The sequence below is a fragment of the Lepidochelys kempii genome, chromosome 3 (genome assembly GCF_965140265.1).
Source record: "Lepidochelys kempii isolate rLepKem1 chromosome 3, rLepKem1.hap2, whole genome shotgun sequence".
Classification (NCBI taxonomy): Eukaryota; Metazoa; Chordata; order Testudines; family Cheloniidae; genus Lepidochelys; species Lepidochelys kempii.
Window position 1 is genome coordinate 90,275,550 of NC_133258.1, and position 25,348 is coordinate 90,300,897.

At 43.9% G+C, this 25,348-nt stretch overlaps 1 protein-coding gene across 1 annotated transcript in view; it reads left to right on the plus strand.

Annotated features, from left to right (window-relative positions):
- Nucleotides 1–23,485: 23,485 nt before the first annotated feature.
- SLC35F1 (solute carrier family 35 member F1) overlaps nucleotides 23,486–25,348 on the plus strand; it is a 388,655-nt gene continuing 386,792 nt past the window's right edge. The window contains exon 1 of the mRNA XM_073337159.1: nucleotides 23,486–23,868. Coding sequence (XP_073193260.1) covers nucleotides 23,696–23,868 — 173 coding nt within the window. The 5' untranslated portion in view covers nucleotides 23,486–23,695. The remainder of the gene's footprint in view (nucleotides 23,869–25,348) is intronic.

The window sequence follows — 25,348 nt, forward strand, 5'->3', positions numbered from 1 at the left end:
TCAAGTATGCATTCCATATTCTCCTTTAATAATGTTACAGTTTCCTTGACTTGTATGTGGCCCCTCCTTCCTAAGTATGATAAATGTAAGATGTTTTCAGGTTCAGGATTGGGCCCCATGATTCATAGCTCATGAATTGGGAGAATGTAACTGTCTGGTGCCATCATGCATTTTCTTCCACCCTCCCCCAGCTAAGAGAGAACCAAAATCCCAAGGACACACCAGAAGGATGGGAAACATGTATCTCAGGTTTTGTGCTTACAGAAAGCACTGCTCGTTCTAAAAGCAGCAGAATTCTCAACAGATAAAATGGGTAGATAAGCCTCTTTAGGGCTTGGTTTGTACGCAGAAAAACAAAACACACTTCAAGTAACAATACAGGCATCTGCTGCTACCCAGAGATTAAACAGCCCCTCTGTCCCCCCCGTTTCCCCTCTCCCCCGCAAAAATAAATGGACCAGTTTCAACGCTGTGGCTAGTGCTCCATAACAACCATTTATGGGCATTTAACAATGCAGACACAGAACAGTTGGGGCACCTGCACCTGCCAAACCAAATGTTGAAAGGGTAGTGAGAAATTCAGCACTCCCAGGAAGAGGAGGAAGAGGTTTGTAAGTAAGTCTGAACAGTTATGCCAAAAATATTGCACAATGACCACGCTACAACTTTGTCAGCACCGTTCATATCGCTAACCCAACCTGAAGGGCTAAACCCAGTGGAGCTGCCCTGTTAGAACTGTATAAGGGGTGAATTGTCATAGGAACAAACAGCAAATGACCATCGACAACCAGAGAACAAAACCCTCACAAGACTATGTAGCCCAATTGTTATGTGCCAATGTTCTGTCACGGGCTTTTCTAGCAGCTGTACAGGATATGAAGGTGACTCATGGCACAGGAATTGTCATCCTTTGTCTCCTTGCTGTTCCAAGATATATAAACGTATGGAGTCCCTGATTGCTCTTGCCTGCTGGGAACCAGAACAAGTGTGTATTTGGGTGGGATCCAACTGCATGTAGCGTTTGTAAATCAGACTTGGCCTGTGCCCACTTGGCATGGAAGCTTTCCCCTCTAGCCTCATAAATGTTTTGCAGTGCACAGCAGGTGGTGATTATGTGAACAGCGTTGACCACATTGGCATCCAGATGGGTGCGTAGGCAATGCCAACAAGATTTCAGCCTATCAAACATGTACTCCATGACCATTCTGCAGCCACTGAGTTTGTAATTTAATTTCCTTTTCCCCCCACTGATGTTGGGGTCTGGTTTCATGAGCCAACTTAGGAGCAGGTATGCAAAGTCTCCCCAAAATAACATTAGTCACAGACACATTGTACAGAACCATGTTGTTTCTGGGGAATAAAGTTCATTCTCCCCCTTCCCCTTCAAGTACAATCCCGATCTCCTCATCACCCTGATGTCATGCATCGTTCCAGTGTTTCTTATGTTTGTATTCATGAATCTGCCTCTGTCGTCCACTGAGCCTTGCAGAACAAGTGAATAGTAACCCCTTTTGGTTCACATATTCATTTCTTTTGGTAGAAAAAGTATTTGGATGTGGGTGCCATCAATGTCCCTTGGACAGTTTGGAAACCTCATCCCTGAAATCCAACTGTTATTTCTGGAACTTTGCTTCTGACACTCACCCGTGGGTAGATCAGTGTTAATTGCCTCACAAATATGCACAGTCTTGACCCCAACAGTGGACTTACCAAACCCAAGGTGGTTTGCAGCTCACAGATAGCTATCTGGTGTTGCCAACCCTTACAGGGCAATATCCACCTGTTCTGTACTGGTATGGCTTCACTGAATCCAGTGTTCTGGTGCTAGAGGTTTGGTGCAAGTGTAACTCGTGCTTGTTTGGTGTGGCACTCTATCCCCCTCTAGTGGCGGCTAGATCAGCTAGAAATTGATGAGTCTGCTGCAGCCTTGGCTAATAGACATGTCTTTTAGCTCGTGCAGTAGCAGCTTGTGCATTAAGCTCCAGGGGTCCTAGGTTTGATTCTGGCCGACAATGACCAGGATCTGTCAGCATTACGCAAGCTCCTTGCACAACTCCCATGAAGGTCTCTTTCCTCATTCCGATGTTCTAAAGCCACTGCTGGTCATCCCAGGTTTCCAAAACGATGTGATCCCGCCATCCCATGCTGGTTGTCCTGAATCAGAAGCAATAGTCCACCCGGGAAGCATACCATGGCAACACTGGTATTCACCATAGTTATTCCACGGGAGTTGGCTTACCATACATCCAGGTTTTTTGAGGTTCCATCCTTTGTCCGGGAGGATTTTTCAAATAACAGGAAATGTCCAGGATTTTTGAAGAACAGACATTGCAACTCAGAAAGAGCCCCAGTTGGTCCACTTCCCAGTTGGTCCCTCCCCTGCATCCACAGCTGACTGTTCTATTCCCCTGCAGACATAGCTGCTGGATCCTGCCCACCCAGGCGCCAGCTTTCAGCCCTGGGGAGGGAGTCCCGCAGGGAGGTGCTGACAGATGGCTATTGCTGCATCCTGGGCTTGCGCCAGCCACCCTGACACTGTGACAGGGTGCAACACAGCCACTGACCTCCAGTGAGCACCCCTGCCACAGATATCCCCTGCCCAGCTCCCTCTCCCACTCTTCCTGCTCTGCCCTCCCTCTGGCAGTGTCCTCTTTTTGGGATCCTGAAATATAGTAACCCTACCTGGGAACAGATTGGATTGTCATTCCCCCTCAAGTGCAGTCCTCTTTGGCGTGTCAGAAAGTTCTGCCCAAACTCCATCCAACATCTCACTGGTCTCACTATTTATGTGATGGAGTAGAAGCAGAACCAGATCATCCTTCAGTTGCTCCCTGTCTTCTACCCAGTTTAGCAGGAGGGAGAGGTGAGCAGGAACTGCTATTGGCAGATGTGTGAAGGCATGGGACAGTACCAACAATACACAGCAAAGTGGTTTGAAGTGTCTCTCTCTGTGGTGCATAGAACCCTGGGATACCGCCCTGGAAATGGTAGTGCTAATGTCACGTAACAGCGGCAGTGTGGATGCAGATATATGCATGTACATCAAGTTATACCTGTGTCCAGCACAGCATATGTGGACACTCAGTGTGGATATACGGAACATGCGAGCAGGTACACAGTCTAGTAACTGAATATGCACACCAGTGTAGACACAGTCTGTGGTGGCAGAATGTCTGTCTGGAGCAGGGTTGTTGCGGTGCCAGGTGCTTGCACACCTTCTCTTGCACGGAGGTCAGTGCAACCCCAAACATTTGCAGTGTTGGCTGAGGAGAGCACAAAGCTAGAGTAGCCAGTAGTCGCTGATTCAGCACATTCCCGCTTAGTCTCTGCTATCAGGCCACCTATGAAGCCATAGCTGAAGTATAAAGCAGTCCTTTCTAGGCAGCATCTCCAGGGAGGGCAGTGATGCAAATACCAGCCATCTTTCCACTGGAGTATGTCAATCTATTCCTGGGTGCAGTGGCCCCTTCTGGCACAAGAGATGCAGTATATATGAGCATGAACACTGTGGTGTGAGCAGTAATGAATCCAAGCTTTTTGTTTCATCAATACTATTTGTTCATTTTATTAAGTGTCTTTATTTGGTAAGAAATAAAAACTGAACATTATCATATGAAATGTAACCAGTAAGTGGCAAACTAGAATTACTTCTGGTATAATTGGCCTTTTAAAGGACTCTCTTAAATGACCTTGTAGGAAGATGAAACTTAGCTTCATTCATCTTATTTTCCCCCCACCAGATGTAGTCACGTAAAAGCCACAGAATAGAGATTGGTTTCAGAGTAACAGCCGTGTTAGTCTGTATTCGCAAAAAGAAAAGGAGGACTTGTGGCACCTTAGAGACTAACCAATTTATTAGAGCATAAGCTTTCGTGAGCTACAGCTCACTTCTTCAGATGCATATCGTGGAAACTGCAGCAGGCTTTATATATACACAGAGAATATGAAACAATACCTATTCCCACCCCACTGTCCTGCTGGTAATAGCTTATCTAAAGTGATTTCCAGCACAAATCCAGGTTTTCTCACCCTCCACCCCCCCACACAAATTCACTCTCCTGCTGGTGATAGCCCATCCAAAGTGATAACTCTTTACACAATGTGCATGACAATTAAGCTGGGCTATTTCCTGCATAAATCCAGGTTCTCACATCCCCCCCACCCCCATACACACACAAACTCACTCTCCTGCTGGTAATAGCTCATCCAAACTGACCACTCTTCAAGTTAAAATCCAAGTTAAACCAGAACATCTGGGGGGGGGGGTAGGAAAAAACAAGAGGAAACAGGCTACCTTGCATAATGACTTAGCCACTCCAAGTCTCTATTTAAGCCTAAATTAATAGTATCCAATTTGCAAATGAATTCCAATTCAGCAGTTTCTCGCTGGAGTCTGGATTTGAAGTTTTTTTGTTTTAAGATAGCGACCTTCATGTCTGTGATCGCGTGACCAGAGAGATTGAAGTGTTCTCCGACTGGTTTATGAATGTTATAATTCTTGACATCTGATTTGTGTCCATTTATTCTTTTACGTAGAGACTGTCCAGTTTGACCAATGTACATGGCAGAGGGGCATTGCTGGCACATGATGGCATATATCACATTGGTGGATGTGCAGGTGAACGAGCCTCTGATAGTGTGGCTGATGTTATTAGGCCCTGTGATGGTGTCCCCTGAATAGATATGTGGGCACAGTTGGCAACAGGCTTTGTTGCAAGGATAAGTTCCTGGGTTAGTGGTTCTGTTGTGTGGTATTTGGTTGTTGGTGAGTATTTGCTTCAGGTTGCGGGGCTGTCTGTAGGCAAGGACTGGCCTGTCTCCCAAGATTTGTGAGAGTGTTGGGTCATCCTTTAGGATAGGTTGTAGATCCTTAATAATGCGTTGGAGGGGTTTTAGTTGGGGGCTGAAGGTGACGGCTAGTGGCGTTCTGTTATTTTCTTTGTTAGGCCTGTCCTGTAGTAGGTAACTTCTGGGAACTCTTCTGGCTCTATCAATCTGTTTCTTTACTTCTGCAGGTGGGTATTGTAGTTGTAAGAAAGCTTGACAGAGATCTTGTAGGTGTTTGTCTCTGTCTGAGGGGTTGGAGCAAATGCGGTTGTATCGCAGAGCTTGGCTGTAGACGATGGATCGTGTGGTGTGGTCAGGGTGAAAGCTGGAGGCATGCAGGTAGGAATAGCGGTCAGTAGGTTTCCGGTATAGGGTGGTGTTTATGTGACCATTGTTTATTAGCACTGTAGTGTCCAGGAAGTGGATCTCTTGTGTGGACTGGACCAGGCTGAGGTTGGTGGTGGGATGGAAATTGTTGAAATCATGGTGGAATTCCTCAAGGGCTTCTTTTCCATGGGTCCAGATGATGAAGATGTCATCAATATAGCGCAAGTAGAGTAGGGGCTTTAGGGGACGAGAGCTGAGGAAGCGTTGTTCTAAATCAGCCATAAAAATGTTGGCATACTGTGGGGCCATGCGGGTACCCATAGCAGTGCCGCTGATCTGAAGGTATACATTGTCCCCAAATGTGAAGTAGTTATGGGTAAGGACAAAGTCACAAAGTTCAGCCACCAGGTTAGCCGTGACATTATCGGGGATAGTGTTCTTGACGGCTTGTAGTCCATCTTTGTGTGGAATGTTGGTGTAGAGGGCTTCTACATCCATGCATGCAGACTTGCTGCTTGCACCGATAAAAACAATGAGTTGGTTTGTTACCATAAATCTTTTCAACTCCATGTAGTTGCTGTTGTTTTGAAATGCTGAAGTAAGTATGAAAGCTGTTTAGTAATTGTTCAGAGTGGCCACATGGCTTCAGGCGCAATTGGCAAAAAAAAAACAACAAAACCCCAAAAACAAAAAAACCCAAAAACTAGTTCTTCCCTGGAAAATAGCTGCTGATCTCAGCAAGTCATTTCTGAGGAGATTGTTCCATAGAGTTCTCTGTCAAAGTTTGTTGGTGGATGAAATACGTAAGAATCTACTGTCAGAGTGAGCCTTAGAATGAAAGTGGAGGATTTGTATATTCTGTTTTGTTCATTGCAGGAATTATGTCAAGATTTAGTTTTCTTTAGCCTTCATCCCAATGAGTAAATTTTCCACTTGCTAATCATTAATAATTTAAATGTTAAAAAACACCAGACAAACCCAAAACTAAAAGCTTCCAGTATTTTTTCACCATTTTACCTTATGAATGGGAATATTAAATGGATTCCTTGGGCCATTCCCAACAGCTGGAATTTATTTTTGTAGGGGTAGAATGATAAAGTGTTTCCAAAAGTCCAAGACACAGATCTTTAACTGGACCAGAACTTCGCTTGGTGCAGCTGAGGGGGACAAAGGTGACTGCCAGAGACTAGACTGACATAACAAAGAACAGGTTCACTGCTCCAAATTACGCCTCTCTGCAGAAGACTACAAGGGGCCATTCTGCCGCTGGGGATCTACACTATGTAGGTATAGCCCCATAATGGGGGAATCCCCAGCTGTCAACTTGAGGTAGCTTTATTGCAAAGGAGACAGATCTAGCCCTAAAAGAGGAAAATAATGTTTCCTTTTATTATACCATTCCCATGTACCTTGAGGAAGGTCTGTTGGTTCTGACTCTAGAGTTTGCTAGTCTGTGAGGCTGATAATAGAAGGCTTCAGCAGGCATTTGTTGATAGCTGGCAATGATTCTATATGAGGCTGTGGTGCCAGTTAGACCCAGTCCTACACAGGGCATGGCGGTCTCAGCATGTGCAGAGAAGCTGCGGGAGGCGTTCTCCCTTATAAAATGTCTTCTGGCAGTCTTTGCTGAGCAGGGGAGCACACAGACAGCTACCCTCCTTTACTCCTATAAGGAGTTCAGCATCTTCCCCCGCCCTCCTCCCGCATGACGAACGAATGGAGCAGGGTTGGGGATAAACAGGACCGTGGCTCCACTTGCCCACCACCCCCTTTTGTGTGTTCTCTGCCCCTGAGGGAAGAATTTGGGGAGCAATCCCAGAGTTGTCCTGAACACTGGGACTGTAACTCTCCCTGATCCTAATACTGGACTCATATAGGTGGTAGGGCATGAACATCTTCCCCTCCGTCCCTCAGCTCTACAGCACACCCAATTAAGGGCTAAGTAAAATCTAGCCCACAGTGATTGATTGAATAATAAAAATGAACAGTGACAGTTTGTTACAGTGAATTCTCTCAATAAGAATCCATGCCTTAAATGCCACATAAGAAAATTCATGTTAAGGCTTTTGTATTTAGGCTTAACTAAGTGATGTATTTGTGTGTGTCTTGTCTAGCTTTTTGCTAGACTGTACAGCCCCTCTTTTATAATCCTAGTTTGTTGATCCAGTGGTCATTCTAAAAAAAATAAATAAATCTGTAATTCTCAGTAAACCTGTATCACTGAGTCATGGAAATCACTTTTTTAAAAAATTTAATTCTTAGCATCTCGAGGGCAGCTTCTGGTTAGACAAAGTGCTGTGGTAAGCTAGCTATGCTTCAATAGCTGTTTCACATACTGGTTAGTCAATAATTAAATTAATATATTTTAAGACACTGGGGAAAAGATCAGCTAGAGCTGTGAATTTATAGCATGCTATCAGTGCTGTGGTCTTAGCAGATATTTTGAGAACACAAAGGCCTTTATGGAATCTGTATTTGGTGCAGCGGGAAAAAAGCAGCCAAAGTCTCCTAGTCAGTGTTAGTTTAATAAAATAATATTAATTCATTACTTACTGTATGTAGTAGCTTTCATCTGAAGATTTAAAGTCACTTTTGAAAGGTGGATAAGTGTGACTGTCATCTTATACGTGGGGAAGCTGAGACAGTTTAAATGTCACATCATCACAAAGTAGCTTGCTGGCACAGTCGGCTAGAACCCCTGCGCCAACTGAAGCAGTCACTGAAATCTCAGCATGTTGCTAGCCTTCCTTCTTACTAGGGAAGGATAAAATACAATGAATTAATATTAGATTCTAAGCGACAGAAGTACATATTAATTCATTGCTGCCTCCACCTGTGAGCTTAACAAAAGAGAAGAAAATTAGAGTAGGAATGCTATAGGCAGGGAGCACCCTGGCCTCCTGAATTCTCCTCACTTAGATATTTTTATACAGATCCCGCTTCAGCTGCTCTAAGCTCCATAAGCCTAAGGCCAAGACTTTCAGAAATGGATGCCAAAAATTAGGTTCCTAGTTCCAGGAGTGAAGCCAGGCGGAGCTGTACTTTTGAGTATCAGGTCACTTATTTAGGAGCCTATGTATTATCTTAAGGGGGAGACTTTCAAAGGCACAAGTAGCATAGTGGCGCTTAACTCTGACTGACTTTCAAAGTGAGCCAACTGCCTCAGTGACATTTAAAAATCTCCCTAGGACCCTAGCTTGAGGGACTCCCCTTTGAAAATCTTGGCGCGAGTGTGAAATTCAGCCCAGTGCAGGCAGCCCACACCATTTAAACCCTGTGAAGATCTTCTGCACTGGGCTAAATTTCACCCCCAATCTTAACTATTGTCAATAGGCCCTCCTATTTGGACCTATTTCTCACATAGTGAAATCAATGCATGATATTTTGTTCTCCTATATGTAAACTCTTCTGAACATTTATTACTTTCTACGCCTGTGCTTAGTGTGAAGGAATTGATTCAAAACTCAAGAATTGCATTGCTGCATGAGCTACCAAAGGTCATGCTCGTATCTGCACGGTGTAGCTAGATTTCTGTCAGCCCTAAACCACCTAACATTTTTGATAGAATACATGCAAATGGGAAGCAAATTTTATAAGAGAGCCTTGCACAAGTTCAAAGATTATTTCTCAATAACAGAAAACACTCAGTATGAGACCTCTGTGTTCTATCATTCCAGACTAAAGCTTGGCAACAACTTTAAATGCATCTCACATACGAGTCAGGCAGCCAGCAATTACATGTGACTTTGCCAGTGATAGACAAAGTCAGATTATCCTAAACTGTACATCACTATGAACAGTGAGGGAATTAACAGGACACACCAAAAATGTTGGCTATAAGATAATCCAGAGAAGTATCTCAGCTGTAAGACATAGGAATACAGTGGTCTCAACACCCTTATGCAGTTTACACATTCATGTAGTGCAAACTAAGAGAGTAGATACTGAGGGAAAAGCATATACTGTAGTAGGAAGAGAGGCAGTAGATACAATCCCCAATGGGACAATTACCCACATCAGGATGCATGAGCTCTTTCTCCAGTCAATGGCAAAATGTGCGGTGTATGGGGAAAAATAAACCCAGGGCATACAATAGCTCTTAGTAGCAGGGCTCACAAACAGGAGTACTTGTGGCACCTTAAAGACTAACCAATTTATTTGAGCATAAGCTTTCGTGAGCTACAGCTCACTTCATCGGATGCATCGAAAGCTGATGCTCAAATAAATTGGTTAGTCTCTAAGGTGCCACAAGTACTCCTTTTCTTTTTGCAAATACAGACTAACACGGCTGCTACTCTGAAACCTAACACTTTAAAGATGTTAACTAAGGTGCAAATGTATGATGATGCACAGACTTCAAAATTATTTTGCACTGGTGAATTTCCCTACACTTTCTGGATTCTAGTGAATTAAACATGATAATCAATTACCATTATATACATTTAGTGTAGCTTCCCTGAACTCTGAAGCTACTACTACCAATAATGAAACCTCTACTTACAGATCAAATGCTTCCCTGCTACTTCTAGTGAAAGTTTATTATTAGTCACTTCCAGAACAAGAAACAACATGTCTGCAATCCATGGGAATGCCAATGATTAATGCTCCTATGCTCCTAGTCCCATTGTGTGGTGCAGAGGAAGAAAAACAGCAGAAATAGTCCCATGTGCATAATCTATTCCATCTTCTCCATATCAGTTACATGCGGCCAATGGATTGTGTAGTGAGGGAAAATGGGAAGTTGCCAAGGAGGTTGGGGAGAATCTGGAAAATATATTCCCCTTCTTATATGGCCTACACATAAAAACCAGGGTTATCCCATCCTTCCTACATGTAAAAATCAGGGATTTGCTCTGCTGCTCAGGGTAATATTAACTGTCTCAATTACTATGTGTTACACAGGAGTGAACACAGAGCACAGGTACCAGCCAGCCAATGTCAGTGTGACAACTGCATTTTGTTGGTGGTGTAGAGGAGCTTGGATTTCCACCGGATTCTGCAGGAAACACTGGCATTAATTTTGTGGATTCCCTAGTCTTGTATTAATTTTTATGGTGCTGCACCTCAACCCTGCCCAGTACCATTGGGAAGGTGGGAGAACATGATCTGACAATTACATCTCAAAAAGAGTTTAGAAAAAAACTAAGTCTTAGCAGACAGCACAGTACATGAATTTGTAATGTAACAGAAAAGTTAAAATGACCAGTGTAACTCTGGGCACGCAGTTTGGAACTTCATTCTCTCCCACATGCAAGGGTCTTGGAGGCTTTGGTAATATACAGAGTTCAGCGATTTAGATTAATAACACCAGTTACTCTTACCACTAGAGAACAAAATCTTTTCACCACAGTTAATTTTCCTTCTTTACAGACAAACTTCACTCTCTTCCTGGGGTTCTTTCCCGAGTGTTAGTGGTGAATCATCTTGAACATACACTCTCAACTAAATAAAAGAAAATACCAGCTGAAAGTCAGCAACAAATCTTTTCTTTATTATTTTTCTTCTGTCAATGGAGTTACTCCAGGGATAAATTTGGCACAATATATAAGACCTTTTCTACACTAGAAAAGTGAACTGGTTTAATTAAATTGACTCGAAACCATGTAAATCATTATTGTAGACACATTGAAGCTAGTTTAACCCTTGCTTATATAAATTTCGTAGAATCACAAAAATACAGAGCTGAAAGGGACTGCAAGAGGTCATCAAGTCCAGCCCCCAGCACTCTTTGAAATGGGCCACCCTCATTACCACTACAAAAATGATTTTTCCTCCTTCGATATTCTACTGTTAACTGAATTGTCTCGTTAGCACTGACCACCCCCCCACACTTGGTAAGGCAACTCCTATCTTTTCTTGTGCTGTGTATATATATCTGCTACTGTATTTTTCACTCCATGCATCTGATGAAGTGGGTTTTAGCCCACGAAAGCTTATGCCCAAATAAATTTGTTAGTCTCTAAGATGCCACAAGGACTCCTCATTGGTTTTTGTAATGTATTTATAGAACCTCTTCTTCAGTGCCTTGCTAGGTGTAACTCCTTTTGTGCCTTAACCTTTCTGATTTTGTCCCTATGTGCTTCTGCTAGTCTTCTGTACACCTCCTTAGCAATTTGTCCATGTTTCTACTTCTTGTAGGATTCCTTTTTTATTTTCAGGTCATTAAAGAGCTCCTGATGGGCTCCTTACTATTCTTGCTCTATTTCCTTCTTGTTGGGATAGTTTGCTGTTGTATCTTAATATTTTATCTTTCAGAAACTGCCAGCTCTTGTGAATTCCCTTTTCCCCACAGATTTTCGTCCCATGGAACTTAACCTGCCAGTTCTCTGAGTCTGTTAAAATCTGATTTTTTGAAGTCAATTGTCCTTATTCCGCTGCTCTCACTCCTTCCTTTCCTTAGAATCATGAAATCTGTCATTTCATGATCACTCTCACCCAAATTGCCTTTTACCTTCAGATTCACAACCAATTCCTCCCTGCCAGTCATAATCAAGTCTAAAATGGCTGCCCCCCAGTTTATTCCTCCAGATTCTGAAACAAGCTGTCCTCAACACCAACACATTCCAAGAACTTATTGGACATTTTGTGGTTTTCTGTATTACTTTTCCAATAGATGTCAGAGTAATTAAAGTCCCCCACTACTACCAGGTCTTGTGTTTTGAATATTTCTGTTATTTGTTCTAAACATGCCTCCTGCACTTCCTCCCTCTGATTTGGTGGTCTTTAGTAGCCCCCTAACATGACATCACCACTGTTCTTCCCCTTTTATTCTCACCCAGAGGCTTTCAACTAGCCTGCCTCTCACCTCCTTCTGGAGCTCAGAACAAGTGTATATATTCTTGATGTAATACCTTCTCCTTTTGAATTTGCCAGAATTCCTGAACAAACTAAACTCCTCTGTACCAGTATTCCAACCATGAGATTTATCCCACTGTGATGCCAATTAAGTCATAATTGTGCTTATGTTTTAAGACTTTCAGTTCTTTCTGTTTTATTCCCCATATTCTTTGCTCAATACTCCTCTCAGTTAAGCTTGCATCAGGTTAGCTTCTGTCATTAAAATTGATTTATTTTTTTAAACCAGTTCATTTTTCTAATTTAGTCAAAGCCACATTGTTAGTAAGTTTCACTTTGCCTTGGAGCTGGCTAAGCTCTCAGCACAGGGGAAGAAAACTGAGCCTAGCTTTTTCCCTGTGCTGTGGCAAAATGCAGTTTGCTAAGATTAAGTTTCATTTTGAAATTCCACTGTGAAAAGAGCACAGTAGACTGTGGAACAAAGGACAGAACCAGCCAAAAAGGCAACAGCAGCTAACAAACCAGTACAGGCACATAATGAGTAGGGAGAAAAGTTTATAACAAGGTGTTTCTACTTGAAGCAGGAAGCTTGCCATCTATGATACAAGGTACAGGACTATTTTGTCCCATTTCATCAGCTCTGTTCATTTAACTGCCATATCTCATCATTAGTTCCACCACACACAATTCCAGCGCTAGGGGAGACTGAACTTTTTGTTTCAAAACACCATATAAGTGCTTCAAGGAGTCCTCAGGGTCAAAAATATCAGCAATGATGATACTCTTGCGCATGGTAAAAATTGTAACGAATACAACCGGGCTTCCAGACTGCATTTTCTGTCTCCAAACTTCATCCTGAAAACAGCAAAATGGGCACAGAATGGTCACACTTGCAATTTTCTGGGTATGCTTTGTCACAATAATGTGTCTCTTGATGGTTTAAGACCTTTAAAAGAGTTGCAGCAGCTGCTTACATTGGAGTGTCAGATAACCTTACATCTATGAAGAGTCAGCTAATAATGGGCCTCTAAACATTTCTTCCTTGTTCTGTCTGTGCACAGCTGACTTTTGTATTACCAGCTCCTTAGGGCTCATTTCCAACAACTCAGAGTTAACACCTTCTGTAAGTGCTGAACATTAGCATGTAGGAGAGAAGGCCTAGAGCAGAGGTAGTCAATTATTTTTTGTCAGGGTCCAAATTTCTTGGTCCAGGGGTAGTCAAAGTCCAGACTCCAGAGAAACATTTTTCATACCGCAATAACAATAATGATGATAATAATAAGTAAATCAAAAGATTTCGCAGTTAGTTCAAAAGCATCTGGTCATCTGGCTTTGGTCCATGGTCCACCTATTGACTACCTCGTCCTCGGAGTTTTAAAGAGGCCTACAAAGCAGGTAAGTGATATCTTACTAACTGTGAGTGAAATCTAACCCGATAAAGACAGCTAGCACAAAGCCTATGTGATGTTTACATTCCGCTTAAGCAATATTTTGAAGGCTTATGTAGAACTTTGGTACAGAGCCCTTTTGCTAGTTCTCTGTAGGGTAGTGTATTTCACCCAAAGATTAATGTGAGTAGAGATGTAGGCCACGGCATCCCAATAGCTACACTGGCAGATTGTAACAATTCAAGACTCTATTATGCTACAAAGATTGGTCCATATTATCAACATGTGGAGGTGGCATGACTGTTGTGATATTATTTCATGTACCTGCAATTATATTAAATCATTCAAAGCTTTGCACATGATTTGCCATGAGTACCCCTGCTGATGGCTGGCTATGAGGCACAAATCTTATAATTCCAGGGTTTTTTGTAAACCAGGAGATATGGCCAAATCCTCAGCTGGTATAAATCAACATAACTTCATTGAAGTAAATGCTGATTTACACCAGCTGAGGACTGAGCCCAATATTTTTGGAAGGAAGATTGTCTTTGGAAATAGAAAAATCAAAGTAATTCTTGTGAGTAACCTAATTTGCTGATATTAGCAGAATGGCAGAAGACCTTTTAGCCTACTGCAGTCTTTGTGCAGCTTCCCTGATATGAAAATCAGCATACGTCTTCGTAAACTTCAGAAAGGACTCTCATTGGACTGTAGGTGCCCAAATACCTTTGAGGATCTGGGCGTATAGCCATATGATAGCACTGATTTTACAGGCACCTTCTGCTCAAAGTACTTCAGCCTTATGGGTAGCCAATGAAGGAAATTACTGAATCTGAATCTGCAAATGTGGCCTGTGTTTGGTGAGCCAAAGGAAAGGATTGACTAGCTCAGCAGGTAGAAAGCACTGTAATATCTGAGCAGGTTTATCATTTGCCTGTAGTTGGCAGTAGTATGCATAATGAATCATGAGTCAATACCTCACAGCTGGCAAGAATAAGTCCTAGAGTCTGTGAATACTCTGTACTGTGAAATGTGTAGCATGTCCAGCCTGCTTTTGTTATTCTGCCTCCAGCATTTGTGAGCTAAGCTACTGAGACGGTGTCTGCACACTAAAGTATTCACAGCACATGTAACATGTTATCCATTTGGGGATGTGATACGTTGGTATGCTCACCAACTCTCGTGTGTTAAGGAGGCATCTTGCACTGCTGTTTACGCATGGGAAAATGGTTCCTATCCTCATCCCTCCGCCAATCCTTGCTCAGGGCAGTATTGAGCTCAGACTATGCAGTAAGGTGCAGTTGGGCATGCAAAGAGTAGGAAATTCATTTTTAAAAGAGCAAGTTAAGGCGCTAGGTTCAAATTCACCCCTGATGTAAAAGTCAATGCAACACCCATATAAATCTCTGGGATACTTCCATCAATTACTTAAAAGGGGAAGTAGTTTAACTTGTACTGATTAGGGTGTACGATGAAGCAGCACTCCACCCTCCTCTGTTTCCACTGAAATCTATGGAGTTTACACTAGAAGTCAATTTGGTGCATTGAATAAATTGAAGAACCCTGTTTAGCACAGCTCATTTCCTATATATGTGTTCGTTCAGTGAACCCTTTACCATTAGAATATTCTTAGAGTGTAAAATGTAATGTAGAGGATATGCTGGGAAATAACTTCTCAGATCATCAAGTGTAACCCCTGGCATCAAGCAGGATAAAATATTAAACTAATTACGCTCTATTTATCTAGCATTTTCTTGAAGGCCACTAATGATGGTGACATAATGACTTAGCTAGATGATCTCTTCCAAAACCTGATTGTCCTTATTAATCTTGTCTGATGCTAATATTTTACTAATTAAGAACGATTAAGAAATAAAAGCCTTGAACCTGAACCTGACTTTTTCCTCCCCCCAAAAATGTCAAATTATTTCCAGAGCGGATGCCTAGAATCCCCAGATGTGTTTTCATTACCACACAAATTTAGTTCATCTTGTTTTTTTTGGAAACGTCAATCTTCCAGCATGACTCTGCCTGAATCAGGCATTCCTCCCTGTCGTCACTCAGGTATACCATTATATTGCTTTCCCTGCCTATGGTGTCTGCGGAACAGCATGACGATTAAAAATGACGTGAAAAAGGTTTTCTCGCTCTGACAAAGAGAGCTTGCTAATTTTTGGTGACCAATCCTCATTGAAAAAATATGAAAACATTTCAAGTGTATTGAATGTGAAGCGATTGGCTGGACATTTACTTAAGGATCTCAATAATACAGCTGGTGTACTGCAGCCAATTTAAGCATCCTGAGTTTTTTGCCTTTTTTTTTTTACTGTTACATATATTCGATTTGAACTGATCGTTTGTCTGATGGCAAAGAAGTCTGATGTACTTGAGTCTTGATTGAGCAAATGAGCCTAGCAGCTACTGAACATGCAGTTAGCAAGATTCTAAAAAGGGCAATATCTCTGCCATTTTCAGGAATAGAGTAATTCAGAATGTATCTTGGACAAGTATTTTGTTACTTTCTTTGCTTCTATTTTATTGGGCACTTCAATATAATGGTGTTTGTGTGCAGGTCACTACAGACTCTCCGCCTGGATACAGCCCCTTCGTGTTGCTCTGTAAAGCCATTTTACACAGCCTCCTGAGGATTTCCCTGGGTGGTAGAGCTGGCATATGAGCTCTATGCCACATTCTCTCCTAGCCTTCTAGCAGATGGGGTCTAGTTGGGGAAAATGGGGTGTGGCTAGAGCCTGTATCCCAACTGTCAGAATAATTGTAAACTTGATCAGAACAGAGGGGCTCCCAGTTGACCCCAGGATTAGGGAGTCATAAAGGCAGTATAAAGCCACCTTTGCTGTCCTTCCCTCTGGTCTTACACAGAGTGCAGCTCAGCCAGAGCAGATTCCTGACCCAACAGTTTACAATGTAGGTCAGACATGACATAAAAAGATGAAGTGAAAGATTCCATCAAGCACGAAGGAGGGAGACTTACATAAAATAATGACAGGTTTCAGAGTAACAGCCGTGTTAGTCTGTATTCGCAAAAAGAAAAGGAGTACTTGTGGCACCTTAGAGACTAACCAATTTATTTGAGCATGAGCTTTCGTGAGCTACAGCTCACTTCATCAGATGTATGCCGTGGAAACTGAAGCAGACTTTATATATACACAGAGAATATGAAAAAATACCTCCTCCCACCCCATTGTCCAGCTGGTAATAGCTTATCTAAAGTGATCATCAGGTGGGCCATTTCCAGCACAAATCCAGGTTTTCTCACCCTCCGCCCCCCACACACAAATTCACTCATGGCCCACCTGATGATCACTTTAGATAAGCTATTACCAGCTGGACAATGGGGTGAGAGGAGGTATTTTTTCATATTCTCTGTGTATATATATAGTCTGCTGCAGTTTCCACGGCATACATCTGATGAAGTGAGCTGTAGCTCACGAAAGCTCATGCTCAAATAAATTGGTTAGTCTCTAAGGTGCCACAAGTACTCCTTTTCTTTTTACATAAAATAAGTTTAGGAGGGTTTTTGTTTCAGTGGGTACAAATCATATTAGTTTCCCCTCCCCCACTTTTAAAACTACTTTAAAGTTCCTACATTTTCATGGAAGTGTGGATCTGGACTGAAGAGACAGGCCAAAGCAATGTGTCTGAAGGAGGGAGGCTGTGGGATGTACAGGATGAGGGGCAATATTTCAGACATGGAAGGAATGTGCAGCAGGACTTCTGGAAGAAGGATGCAAAGGTGCTGGGAGTAGTATGAGAGGAAACAAGATGCAGGCAAGGGAAGGGGTGTGTAAAACCTGGAAAGCGAGGACATGAGGAGTTTGAATTCAATGTGGAATGATAGACAAAGCTAGTGAGGGGTTGGTGTGGTCACAGTGGCAGGAGAGAAAGATGAGTTTGGTAGCAGGATTTTAGGTAGCTGAAGATGTGAAGGTAAGCCAAAGAGGAGGCAACTGATAGTCTAGTCAGGGGGTCACTACCATGGTGACTCTGACCCCTCTTGGTCTCCCTGTGTGCACCCTACTCTCAGGCCTCAAGCCTTCGCCATGATTATCTCAGCAGGTCTGATTTAGGCTCAGACCCTGCAGTTCTGTTCCCTGTGAGAGAAATGACAATGGTAATCAGAGACAATACAGCCTTCTTCAAGCAAACTATTATTTATTGGAACAAAAGCATTTAAGAGGATACATCTTAAAAACAATAAACCAGCCTATACACCCCTTCATACAAGAAAGTCTTATAGTCTTATGTACAATAACTGCCCCTCACTTACCAGATCAGAGTGTTCATAACATTGTTACAACTCTTCCTTAGATTATTTAGCAGCTCCAACAGGATTCATAATATTATTACCTCTCTCCTCCACTTCCATCACACTCACCAAAGCATCGGAAAAAGGTTTTGGCAGTTGGGATGGGTTCTGAAGATGGTAACAAATTGCTGTTTTTTCGTGCTATTTGTTACCCACCCACGTTCCAGTATTTAATGGTATTTTACAGATAGGTATTTAAACTAAACTTTAAGATCTATTCTTCACTTCCTCCCTAGCTTTGTACACGCTCCAGTGTTTGATTTATATACTTTGTTATCTAGAGAGGCTCTGGACAATAAGCGAAGAAATAGGCCTTTTAAAGGGCAGAATTGTGTGATGCAATTGGAATGGTAGAAAAAACTTCTCGTTAAAAGGCTGCTCCTCTTTATCCTGCTCTTCTAAGCTCATACCGCACACTGAACAGTGGCTTATACAAGTAGTTCTACTAATGTCAGTGAGACTAATTGTATAAATAAGGACAATGTGAATGAAAATGGTTTGCAAGACTGTGTACAGTACAGGTAAATTCTGAACAATAGTAAAATGACTGAAATTAAAATTCTTCCTGAAAAATTTACAGGACTTCTCAATCCTTGTTCCTTAATTCCAAGATGACTGTATTTTATTTGTTATCTGTATACACACTGATTATTGAACAGTAGCAGGTTGGCAAGGGTTATAATTGCTCCATGGAAAACATTTTTTTTAAACTTATTAATTCTGGACAAGTAGAGACACCTTTAAATTAAGAAGTACTTCAGGCTGACATTTAATTGTGTAATGAAGAAGGAGAGGACATGTGCAATAAAACAAAGTAAGAGTAATTGTAATGTGGATTATTGAAAAGAGCATGAAGATTGAAATTGTTACTGGGCTGAGCAAAAACACTACCATACAACTATTCAGGGTTCAGTATTTTCTATTTCAGCAGGTTAGAGTAGTCCTTTCCGTTGGCCTTTTTGCACTGAATTCAATGTGTGAGACTATGGCCTGTCTCCCTCTGCAACTGACCGCAAGCTTTCTTGTCTCTCACCCCGCCTTTTGAGATTCAGTTCTCTTTCCTGTCCCAGATTTTTGTGTTTTGAGTGGGATGAGTGTGTGAGCAACTGTACTATGAAGTGTGGAAGGTAGTACATTCTTGTGGTGGCTTTTTTCTTGTTTTATTAATCTCTGCATCATTCTTTCATTCATTCTTCTCAGATCTAGGAAGAGGACAAATAGGTAAATGTATACAACCATGGAAAAGCTAATGGCAGTTGCAGAGCTACGAATGACTGTGATAGACAGATTAGTCAAACCCAGCAGAAGACAAAAGAGAGAAGCACAGGACATGAGATTTTAAAACAAGAGAGGGAGACTCTTCAGGAAACATTGAGCTAGGCTAGGAAGTTCAGATTCTGAGCTGGCTAATAAGCATCATATTATTGTGAGCTAAATTCCTTATGCTGTTATTTATAGTAATCTTTATTATGTGTTTGTTTTTCCCTAAGGTGAGAAAGAATCTAATCAATTATATTTTCTTTTACCCTGTCTAGACTGGATAACCCATTTCTTCATAAGATGACTCAGCCACTCGGTCTCTGTGACACAATGGTATGTGATTGTTGTATAAATATTTCCCTCATAGGGAAGAATGAGAAACTTGTTATAATTAGTTTAGTGTATTCCCCACATTTAAAGCAACAGCTAACAAACACAATTATAAAATATTGCTATGGCACATGTCACTGGGTGGCACTGTTACACAGAGTCTTCCGTGTTCTTTCTCTTACTCTGCAAGCAAATGTTCAGTCTTGGGAAGACATGCTGTAGTGGTGGTACTGTTAGTAGTACTTAGAGGGAGCTATGTGAGAGCTGGAGGAGAGTTTGCTCTCTGCATTCGTCTCTGATTACAGTTAATTCTTGAGGCAGAGTTGCTATCTGGGATTTGAACATTGGTGTTGGGATGAGATTCCTGATAGAAGGGATTGGCCTGCATGCTTTTTGCCCCCCTCTATTCTAGGACTTGTGTATATTATGTAAAAAAATCAATTTACACTTAGAATATTGTCAGCCTCGGCATCACTGATTTCTCCTCCACTGGAAAAATCTATCTCTAAGGCCCCAGACATCAGTAACTGCTTGGCAGAAGGGCAATGCTAATGTCAGAATGGGATACTGATATTGGAAGAAGGGGCAATAATATCAAGGATGTTTCATTCTGCTGAATATCTCCGTTCTCCTTTATGGGGACCATTTCCATATAGGGGAATGGAGTTTTTTGGCCTCAGTGTGCAGTTTCCTTTGAATTCTTCCATGGGGTTAGGAGATTCACTTCTTAAAGGTGCAGCTGTTAGAAAATGTCAAGAGGCAAATAGCTTTTGTGCAAACTGCCCCCTGGACTCTGTGCTATTGCCCATTTCTCTGGCTTCCTGCAAGCCCTTGACAGCTCCTCTTTGTTGCCAAGGCTCCAGCCTCCTGACAGTGACTGCCTCTGAACTACTTGGGAGAGTTCCACAGCTTGGTGCAGGAAGAATCGTACGTAAGGTAACGTTTTGTGGCTAATGTCTGTTTCTTTTGACAGTTTTCTTGTATGTTTTCCTTCCTTTGTTATGTAAATTCTTCTATTTATACAACTATATGGAACTTCTTATGTACACTACCCAGTGAGTGTTTTACTTAATGTGTATCTTGAAATGTTCACAGCTTATTTTGGCCCACATCCACTACATGTCAAATTATAAGAAAGAGATACAGGGGAGCGTAAATGAAATGAGTTAACATAGATTAAATCCCCAGGTGTTAACATAATGTCATCTAGGGTAAAATCCTGGCCCCACTGCAATGACAAAGTTCCTATTAACTTCAGTGGGGCCAAGATTTTACCCCTCAAATTTAGGGAAGGGGTCTGGTAGTCAGGACTCCTGTGTGCTGTTCCTGACTGTCACACTCTCTCTTTGGGAAAGCTATTTAGTGACACATTTTTAAAAGTTCTCTTTAGTTCTGAGTTTCTCAAACTTTGCTCAGCACCTTGGAAAATCAGGGTGTCTAATTGTGGACACCTAAAATGAGACAGCCCTTTTGAAAATGAGGGTCTTGCCCTCTTTATGACTCAATCTGCCTACCCATAAAATAGGGATGACACTCTCTGGGATATTGTGCATATTAGTGTAGTGCTCTTTCTAAAGCACATTGAGCTCTTCCTCTGAAAAAGTTCTCTATTGAGGTAAAGTATCATTGTTATTAGCATTTATTATGCAGATGCTGATGGCAAGCAAAATTACCAAAAATTAATTATTTTGTGGGTGAAGCCTTTTTTTTGTTCACTCCATCTCACATTTGATCCAGTGTCTGAAATTTCCTACCCTTCCCAAGAGCCCCCTTTCATCAGTCCTTGTCTAGAGTTGCCCTTTGTGTCAGCTCTGGTGTTGGTATTTTTTGTTAGAGCGACTGGGAAATTTTTGACAAAACTGATTGGCGTTACTATCAGAACATTCTGATTTATTTTTTTAAACCAAAACTTTTAGCAGAAACATATCTGTTCTGACAAAATTTCCATCTGGAAGGTTTCTCAGGTCAAGGGTGGAATGAAGAGAGAGACCAACGCACTCTCCCATATCCCAAATGAATGCCCTAGTCATCGGGCATTTGGCTGTTTTGGGGGATGTGCTCTAGCCACCAGTGGTTGGCTGTTTTTCTGGTGGGTATCATGGACACTGGGCAATTGCCTGTTTTGGGGAGCATCCTGGCCACCAGGCAGTTGGCTGTTTTGGAGGGGGTGCCCTGGCCACCAGTAGTGCACGGTTTTTTGGGGCGGGCACCTTTGCCACGGGGCAGTGGGCAGATTTGGGGCCTGTATTCACACATTGCACACTATTGTAATAATTTTTGTACAGGGCATGCCTTGTGAGGCATCATTTGAAAACACATAACTTGCTGATCAGTAATATCTTGGTAAAAGGCATGTAGCAAAATTATATGTAAAGTTATGAACATAAGATGAAATCATGACTATAGTGTGTTTCCCAGATAAGTCTGGGGAGTGGCTAAACCAGTTTCTCAAAAGGCAAGCTGACACCCCAACTAGGTGTCAACAAAGCTGATGGGCCATCACCTATCTAGTGGCCATTCTTTGGCAAGAATCGGGGACGGGACATAGATAGATCTGCATCTTAGCAAAGAAATAGCATAAGGAGTCCTTCCTCCACCAACCCCTCTGCCTCTTGGCTCTCAATTGGAAATGCTTTTCAAAGAGGGACTGAAATTATAAAAAGGGAGGCAAACACCACAAGACCTCCCCTCTCTTTCCCTACCCATCTCATTCTCTGCAGCTGGAGAAAACAACGAAAAAGAGTCATTGGACTCTGGGAGCGAGGGGGGTGGGTCCTGACCTGAAGAGTTTGATTATAAGAATTATAAGAAAGAGATACAGGGGAGCCTAAGTGAAATGAAAGCATTGGTCAGAAACTTTATTTGAATCTAATATAATTTGTTAAGCTAGGCACTAGAAAGCATTTTTATCTTTATTTTCTTGTAACCATTCCTTACTTTTATGCCTCATTACCTATACTCACTTAAAACCTATCTCTTTGTAGTTAATCAGCTTGCTTTGTTTTTTCATCTAATCCAGTGTGTTCAATTTGAAGTCTCTGGGTAACTCCATTTAGGGTGGCAATTGTGTGTATATTATTCCCTTAAAAGCACACAGACTTAATATATTTGGACTGTCCAGCAGCGGGCTGGGCAGTACAAGAAATACATTTATGGGGGGAAATCTGGGACTGGGAGTGTGTTACCAGCACCCTACAATATAACAAGGCTGGTGAGAGCCAGGGTGTGATTCAGGGGCTGCAGTTACACAAACGTATCTGGGAGTGACCTGCATGGGCTGTATGTGAGAGGTCCAGGTTGGGAGCTACAACAGTAAGACAATGCAAGGCACCCCGGGGTTGCAAGGCAAGGGTGACACAGACCCCCACTGGTCTGGATTGTATCCCAGTATGTCACAGGGTGCCCTGGTTACTGAGTGGTTGGCTGCTTTTTGGGGGGTGCCCTGTCCATCAGGCAGTTGGTTGTTTTGGGGGGCGCCCTGGCCTTTGGGTGCTTGGCTGCTTTGGGGGTGGCTGCTTTTTTGGTAAAAAAACTGTTCGTCTTGTTTTTGTTCTGAGGCGGAAGGACAGCCTAACGTTTGTTGACAGCTGGGATTGCGGGTCTCCGGCCTGCCTTAGTTGTGCTGACTGCCCGCGTCCCACCTCAGCGGCTTTAAACTTCCTAGGACTTTTGGCAGCCGCCTGCCGCTGTCCGCGGGTGGCTGGTACTGAAGGCGGCGTGGGGGTGGGGGAGACCCCTGAGGGTGGAAACTACAACTCCCGGCAGGCAGACCCACTCCGGGAGGGGGGCAGGCGGCTGGGGGGCTCTCGGTGCTGCATGTGCTCCCCCTGGTGGGTGTGAAGAGCTGGGGCGGGGAGGGGAGGGCTGTTGCCCACTGGCTCCGTCTCGGCTCCCACTGCTGCACTCTTGTGTTCATTCCCTGCCTCTGACTCGCTTCCAGCCAGCCCCCCGCGCGCAGGGAGGCAGGCACCGCACACACGGCCGAGGGGCTGAGCCCGGCGCGGAGCCGCGCGCTGCACCTGGGCGCCGCACGCTCTCTGGGGGTCTGTGTGTGGGTGTGAGGGAGCCAGAGGAGCAGCGCGAGGGGGACACAAAGCGGCTCAGTCCAGCTCGGCAGCGGCTTCCTCTGATCCAGAGAGAACCAGACACTCACTGGGAAGGGAAAGGGCGGCGGGGGGGGGGGTGGGGGGCGGCTCCAAACTGCGGCCACTTCGGGGGCTGTGACCAGCCCTTGCTGCCGGGAAGGAGGCGAGGCGCGGTGGGGGCGGCAGCAGCAGCCCGCCCCCTCGCTCCATGGCCGCGCAGTGAGCGGGAGCGGGGCACAGTGGTCGCGGCTCTGGAGCTGGCGCTGCGCGGGGAAGAAGCGAGCGAGCCGCCGCCCGCGCGCCAGGGTCGCCCGGCCGGCCGCGCGGCGCAGCATGCGCCCGGCTGCTGCCGTCTGATGCCCAGCCCCGCCGCGATGATCTCCCCCGAGCAGCCGCCGCAGCCCAACCATGTTGTCGCGACCATCGAGAACCTGCCGGCGGAGGGCGGCGCCGGCGGCAGCGGCAGGAGCAGCATCTCCGCCTCCGCCTCCCCGGGCGTGCGCCAGCGGCTCCGCAAAGTGCTGAACAGGTGAGGAGAGGGGCCGGCCCCGGGCGGCGCGCGGGGAGCTCCGCGCTGCAGGCAGCGCCGCTCGGGGCCGGGCAGCGGCGGGCTGGGATCCCCGGCGAGGAGCCGCTTGTGGGGACGAGGAGAGGGGCAGGGGTGCCCAGCTCACTGGCCCCCACCAGCCCTCAGAGCAGCGGGTACCATTTGCTCCCCAGCAAGCGTTGCCCCTTGCAGAGGGAGGAAGCCGGGTGTGTGTGCGCCCTAGGGCTTTTTAAACAGCAGGACGGCCCGTCCTGTCCTGGAAGCCCCCTCCTGGTGCGGGCGGGGGATGGTGCCGCTGCTGCTGACCCGGGCTTAGGAGGGCAGATGCTACGTCTGGGGCTCACCGCCAGCCGAAGCCGCCCTGCAGCAACACCAGGGAGGGAGCGATCGAGGCAAAGGGTGCCCCAAAGAGGCACGAAAGTGTTAAGAAGAGAGAGGAGCTGGTGGAAGTGACCTTATCTGCCAGGGCTTAGGGCTGAAAGGACAGGGTTCAGAACCCCACTGCTCCTCCTCCCTGTTCGCTCTCAACACAGGACCCCTCTGCTGACTGGTGGAAGGGGACTTTGCACCGTGTACTGTGTAACTGTGGACTCCCTTTTTCCACCCCCTCCCTCCTTTCGGAGCTGGAAGAAGCTAATTTTTACATACCTACTGACTCCATCAGGGGGAGAACTCCATAGAATAAGCCTCCAAATGCTTACATTTTGCTAGTTAATCTTATATTCACAGTGTGCAATCAACAAGAAATAACAGTAGACTCCATGTTATACGGTCTGCAGTTTTGATTTTTAATGGAGAAATCCCTAAGGAGTTACCGGCAGTTTAGCTGAGTGGAGCTATGAGCTTGAAGTGGGAGGATATAGAAACAGAGCTGTAAAATTGTCATAGCTGAGGTGATCTGGCTAGTCATTATTTGTGTGTGGGTTTACTGTGTGTGCATGTGTACATATAATATCCCAAACAAACAAAGTCTAATGCCTCAGGTGATTTTAAATGAGTCTGGTTCCAGTGTTGCCTGATTTCTGGTTACTTAAGCCAGTTTGCATTGTCAAGATTTGTGCCCTGGCATCAGAAGTGAACTGTTGGTGAGATTCTAATGGGCAGATCTGCCTATGCATGTGGCTCAGAATTGTGCATGCTAAGATATTATGACCATAAGAAGAATGCATTAGATGATGCACCAAAAGAAGAATGAATCCAATGAAACATTAAATCAATTTGTTTAATTTTTTATGTTCTTTCTTTGCAAATTATTTGTTTCTTCCACTTTGGATACTAACACATGTGATATTTAATTAATCAAAAACAATGGCTGTGGTTAAATTTCCCCATAAGAATGGGAGATAAATAATTCCGTAGCATACCATCTCCTTTCTAGCAGGCCATGTGAAGCTATCACTTTTGCATATGCACAGTTTTACTTGCCCTACTGGGCAACTGCAGCACTGCTGACACCTGAGGG